Below are 6,000 nucleotides of genomic sequence, written 5' to 3'. Positions count from 1 at the left end.
CCCTGGTCGTGAGTCCCACACAGTGCCAATACACTACCGGCCAGGCCTTCCAAGCTTTTTAAACCTTACTATACTGCGGTGATCCGCATAACAGTCCCTTTTGATATGGGTTTCCTATGCAGGTGGGACTGTTATGCGTATCAAGGCTGTATAAAAAAAACAAAGAAAAGGACGCGTCGGGACTCTGGGTTGAACGACCCAATTTGTACAAGTCACAGTTTGGATCAGAATTTCCATTTATTACGAGTTCAGTTTGTCATTATAAAACAGGCGTTACTATATTTGTATACTTTCCTCCTGAATGTGCAACAAACTACTGTGCGCTAAATATACAATATCTTGCAATAATTGCAAACAAATATATTGTGACAGAGCTAACACAAGCTTTAATTAACAGTAAAGGGCAGTACAACAATAGTGTAGCAAACGCAGTAGCAGACCATCCTACTATAGCTACAGCAGTCATAGGCTCGTTGAAAACCGCGCCACCTGCTAGCAGTGGATTCGATTCAGCTTAGACTGCGTATCGCGAAGATTATCCACGTGTGCCTGGCCATCCGGTTTGGTGTACAGTATGCTTAAACAAGCGGATATGAGGTCCTGCGATTTGGCTATCACCTTCCGGCGATCTTTTAGCGGCACCAAATTCGGCTGGGAGGCTACTATCGACAGTAGTTTTGCTGTTGATCGAACTAGATATAGTTCATCTTCGTCCGTGACCCAAACGCGCTCGTTCATTGAGATAAGTCTGTAAAGTTAGAAAGTATGTTTATACTGTATCCACACGATCATATCGTATACTCTATCTGACACTATCATACCTTGAGTAAATATTGAGCAACGCATCAATGTCCAAATTCATCTCGATTAACGCTTCCGGGACAGGAGACTCAAATAACTTCAAGCGAAAGCATCTAAGCTCGAGCTCCCGTACGATGAACGACAACGGAAAGCAGTGACCAGAACTTTCATATTCCAGCGCTAGACTTTTTACTTTGGACAGCAGTCTGCGACAACGTTCGGTGTTACTGTCCGGCTTTTCCAGCTCTTTGTCCAGAATGTGCGTCCAAACGGATTCGATCAGTAGCGGATCGTTATGATGCGAACAGTTCAAGATGGTCAGTTTACACTCCCATAGCTCGAAACGTTCGGCGAAATCCGAATACAGCTGAGTCAGGTTGTACAATGTGGAATTGAGCATCCGCAATGCCGCCTGTGTTAAGCTTTTATCAGGAATTATGGACATGGCGTCGAAAATTTGCTTCTGTATTTGAGCAACTTCCAGCTTATCCTCTAGATCCTTAAGCAAAACGCCATTGTGAGCCGAATAACCGACGGTGTCACTTCGCATACACATAACAGCACGGGCAAGATACTCAATTCGTTGCTGTAAGGATATTGATTCGCTCGGAATGTTTGCTAGCTTATCGAGAATTTTCGCAGCAGCTGCATGCTGACCGTTGCGTTCATGGTACTTCCAGAGCAAATCTGCTAGCACCAGGTTATCTGGCGTTCGGTTTACCGCTCTCCCAAGGAAGGCTCCTAACGAAGGTTCGCCTATTTCAAGTAATTCTCCTAAAAGATTACGGGACAGCAGCCACTCGTATACGGCAATGTGCAGCAATTGATCCTGGCATTGTAGTGATAGGCTAATTATTGAAATCAGCTGGAAGATAAATATAGGTTTAAAAATGGTTTAATACTAAACAAACTGTTGAATACAAGCCTACCTGAGTATTAGCCAGCTTGTCCCGGTCGACACTCTCCAGCGAAGGATAGATGCTGGTCGTTTTACTATTGCACACATTAGAGTAAACATGCTCGAGCATAAGTTTAATCTCCTTGTAGCAATTCATTCGGCCTTGGAACGCCATGAAACCTTCCTGATCTTCAACAGGTTCATTGTTCCGGTAGAAATGTAACGCAGCATCGTTCGAGTCACTCTTCGCAGCGCAAATCGAACAAAGCTCGATAACACCAGTGTAGAATCCAGCAATGGTGAATTGTTGACAAATGGAAGATAATGGTAGATTTGGCGCAGCACTTTTGCATAACTGCAGGGCAGTTTTGAGACGTTCGTCCTTCTCGTCAGGATCATTGCAGGTCTTTGAGAGCAGCAAAATTTCGGCTGCTTTGTGTGAAACAGCGTCCTCATGGCGGTACAAATTTGGACAAACTTCACGCAGCTTTGATGAAATTGATCCCACGCTAGCATTGTCATTCAGATAAGAGTTGATCAATGTGACAATTAGTAGCCCGCACAGATCCGAGCGTGATAGGATTAGATCTCGGAAGGTGCAGGACTGCAGTACTGATTGTTGTTCTTTACTCAGCTTGGATATCAACAAATGACACTGGTGTTCGCAGAGAATCTTCCATAAAGCCAAAACTTCACAAGAGTGCTCTGCAAAAGAAACTTGTTTAGAATCAGTATCGCAAGGCGATTTGTGAAACTTACTAATCAAACGAATTAATGCATCCAAAGATTTTTTCTCTTCAGCCAATGCTTCTTCGACCGTATTCTTCTGTTGAACCGAGCCCCCGGAGAATATATTCTGGCTACCATATTGTTGCTGACCGTACGAACCTTGCATCCCGCTGCCGAGGCCCGGAGATAACATAGACATGGCATGTTGATGCTGCTGTTGTTGTTGTTGCTGTTGAAGGTAGCCTCCGGGTGGGCATCCTACAGTGCCAGCATTGGTTACGTTTTTTCCGATCAGTCCAACTAGATTGGATAATGTAATTGATTCCAGGAATCGCTTGATGGCATACAAATCCTCCAGAATTTGGGCACAATCCTGTTGACTGATTGTGGTGTGTAACTTTTCGTCGATGCAGCGCTTTCGCCAAATGGACCGAAGCAACCGAGACATGTGCAGATATAAGCCGGCATGTTTTGCGGAATAATGAAAATTAGACGAATCTGTTGACATGGGTAGGTTATTGTTGAAACTGTGGCTCATTGGAGAAGACACTGAAATAATGATTCATTGGTTAGAGGAAAAAGCAGCAATTAGGTTAATTGGTAATACTCGAGCCACCAGGGTACTGCGTTTGTTGCATTATATTCGGCTGAACTGATGATGTTGGCCTAGCTGCAGAAAACGGCGTTGACATGTACATCCGGGGTCCACCGGGCTGCGACTCTAAAAAAGAAAAACAGCGGTGTTTCATGCGTAAAGAAAACGATGTTAACAGTTCCAAAACTATATCAAAACATATTTTATAAGTGTGTGTTATTTTCTTACCAACAAATCCACTTGCCGGCGAATTAAAGCTCAGCGGCCTTGTAGCCGTTGAATGTCCACCCATATAAGCTCCGACCTCGAAATACGGTTCACCGCCATACAAAATAAAAGCCTGTGTGGCCCAGTCTCCAAGTTCAGTTCCCTTAAAAGTTTCGATACATGCCAAAAGTAGACTAGTAGCACATGCTTGTGGTTCAGTTTGCACTTGAAAGTACGCTTTGACCGCTTCGTTGTGCGGACCATGGCAAGAAAGCAACAGTTGCTGGAGAATATCCACTGATTTGAGCAGAGAAACAATGTGTACGCCTTGATTTGTCAACAGTGCAACCTTGTTGGGAACTTGAGCAGCGCGGAGTGGTGTCTCTACTGTTACTTTATCTTTAGGCTTTACTTCCGCAATTGCCCAAACCTGCCCATCCATGGTCATTACGGTCGATGATTCCACTAGGTTCTGTCTGGATGGAAACGGTTCTGAGCTGAGCGACCAGAGTAAATCTTGATCAGCTTGCGGAGTCGACACCATTAGTAAAGATCCTTGACTGTAAAAAGCAGAATGTACTTGTTTTGGCTTCCCGACGGTTGTGTTCGGTGTATAACCCGGTGGAAGACGAACGTGTAATAAGTAGAGCCCTTGTGGTCGCTGCTCAAACACTGGTGATCCTGGCTGTTGCTGTTGTTGTTGGACACCGAACAAAACAGGAACCGTAGAAAAATAGAAGCGTACACCCGTTTGTGTTATGGCTATTAGATGAAACTGTGGAGAATCTTCCATCGAAAGTGGACACAAGGCGGTGACAGGCTTGAAAATAGATGGTTCAATGGTACGCAGAATATTTGCCGCACTGGAAGCGATATCGTTTTGGGAAATCCTAGCGATTCGTCTAACGGAGTTGGTATCCACTCCAACATCCCAGGCTTCTATAGCTCCTTTTTCGGTTAAAGTGTATAACAGTTTGCGTGAGTTGTCAATAGTAATTTTTGAAATAGAATCATTCTCTGAAAAAACCTTGAATATTCCAGGAACTAGATGGGACATAAGCCCTTGAGAATGGTTCACCTTTTTGCAACGTTTTCCAAACCAATTCGATTCAGCTTGATAAGAAATCTCATACAAACAACCATCCCGACCACCCAGAAATATCCGACCGTCTGCGTTTCCTTCGATACAGGTAATGGCAATGTTATCCGTATTCAGCACAAATATTGGTTTATTAAGTAACTGCATCTCTTCGGTGGAAGACATGATTGAACGATTGGGGGAAGCATTAGAATCACCAAAAGTCACCCCCAGAATAACGATCTCAATTGGTGTAGTCAGCACCAACAAATATTTCACGTCGGCAATAAAAACGCCCGACTTGGGTGTCACCAAACCCACGCTCACAATCAGATGGGATAACCCGTCGAAATAAGCAACGTCTCTGCTTTGCTCGTACGTCCAAATCTGTAAGTGCAAAAATTGGTTGATTACTCTGTGTGCAATACTACCTAGCTGGTTCACTTGCATAAATATCTGAGTCAATGGTCAACCAAGCCCGTCCAATTTCCGGAAATAACCCCATCATACAGTGGCATTTTATATCTGTGGACGAGGAACAATAATTAGAAAAAATCTTGAATATTTAGATCAAACAAATTGTGCTCGCGCACCATGAAATATTTCAATCAACATTCACTCACGTTTGAAATGTTCCATTATCTCTGGAGGAATTGGGATCTTATTCGCCGTCGATAGTTGGTTTAAATTTTTCAACCCCAAGGACAGACTGGACAAATTCTGATAGTCAAAATCATTTAGTCCGCTTGCTGTTGCAACGCCTGACTGCCGTATACCAGTTACCTAAAATGACAACACAAAATGTGGTGACTTGATACATGCTAGAGGTTAGACGTTATGAATCCTTTACAGCTTGTTAACGGATTACAATAAACATTATCAGGTAATAAAAATCACAATGAATAATTGGACTATTTACTTCCAACAGACCAGGCGTTGAACAGTCCGCAATGTCATGACGCTCCAGCATGGTACCGGCAAACTCTAGCGAGTCAACCAAGGCGGTAGACTCCGATAGACTCATTGCAGACTATTTTCTATTTGTCCCAAGAAAATGCACACACAATCACTACACTCAGTACAAGTACTGATATCTGTTCACACGCTGTTGAATTTCGTCACTATTTAAAGTAGTTCGCTACTAAATTCTTCACTAATGGCGATTTCGCTTGAACCTGAAACTGAGTCAGGTTCTAACCCCAACCGCTGTCAGTTCATACATTTTGACAGCAGTTGGGGTTAGGAACTGACTCAGTTTCGCCTCAAACGAAAACCACATAAAAAACGAATTCTTCTCTTCTAACTCGCACTTAGATCTTTGAAATGACAGCTGCCGCAGTGAAATCGAAAAATCAACGAGCAATCGGCGGGCTACGGCAGTGGCGGACTGTCACTTCCACACGCTACCGAAAAAGTACGGAATATAAAATTTCACCCATTACGGTAAAAAAAACTTTACCCATTTTATGCATTCAAATTGCCCATTTTAGGGAGTTATTCGAGCTGTCAAAATGGGTATTTTATTGTTTCTAACAATGAGTACTTTTTATCCATTTCACAACTACTCGATGAGTTAATGTAATGGGTATAATGATCTTAACAATGGGTGAAAAATCTTTAAGAATTATTTGAAGCGAGATAACCTGCAAACTAAGGATCGTAGCAGAACCTGCAAATTATCGGCCTGTATCG

The 6,000-nt window shown here is 43.1% G+C and overlaps 1 protein-coding gene across 1 annotated transcript; it reads right to left on the bottom strand.

Moving 5' to 3' along the window:
• Positions 1-218: 218 nt before the first annotated feature.
• On the bottom strand, positions 219-5,708 carry LOC131681944 (nuclear pore complex protein Nup154). The gene is made up of 10 exons (XM_058963046.1): positions 5,586-5,708; positions 5,228-5,461; positions 4,932-5,091; positions 4,757-4,833; positions 3,252-4,695; positions 3,036-3,149; positions 2,459-2,977; positions 1,731-2,404; positions 822-1,666; positions 219-748 (listed from the first exon to the last, which is right to left on the bottom strand). The coding sequence occupies exons 2-10, from the start codon at positions 5,330-5,332 to the stop codon at positions 493-495; spliced, it is 4,194 nt and encodes a 1,397-aa protein (XP_058819029.1). The 5' UTR covers positions 5,333-5,461; positions 5,586-5,708; the 3' UTR covers positions 219-492.
• Positions 5,709-6,000: the final 292 nt, after the last annotated feature.

Source organism: Topomyia yanbarensis, chromosome 2 (assembly GCF_030247195.1).
Source record: "Topomyia yanbarensis strain Yona2022 chromosome 2, ASM3024719v1, whole genome shotgun sequence".
In the NCBI taxonomy this organism is placed as follows: Eukaryota; Metazoa; Arthropoda; class Insecta; order Diptera; family Culicidae; genus Topomyia; species Topomyia yanbarensis.
This window is presented reverse-complemented; position numbering and strand designations above follow the sequence as displayed.

Coding starts and splice junctions, on each gene's coding strand:
- LOC131681944 (XM_058963046.1), bottom strand. CDS start 5,332: ATGAGTCTATCGGAGTCTACCGCCTTGGTTGACTCGCTAGAGTTTGCC. Junction 4,834..4,931: donor GATAATGGAACATTTCAAAC/GTGAGTGAATGT, acceptor CCTCGTCCACAG/ATATAAAATGCCACTGTATG. Junction 3,150..3,251: donor GCCGGCAAGTGGATTTGTTG/GTAAGAAAATAA, acceptor TTTCTTTTTTAG/AGTCGCAGCCCGGTGGACCC.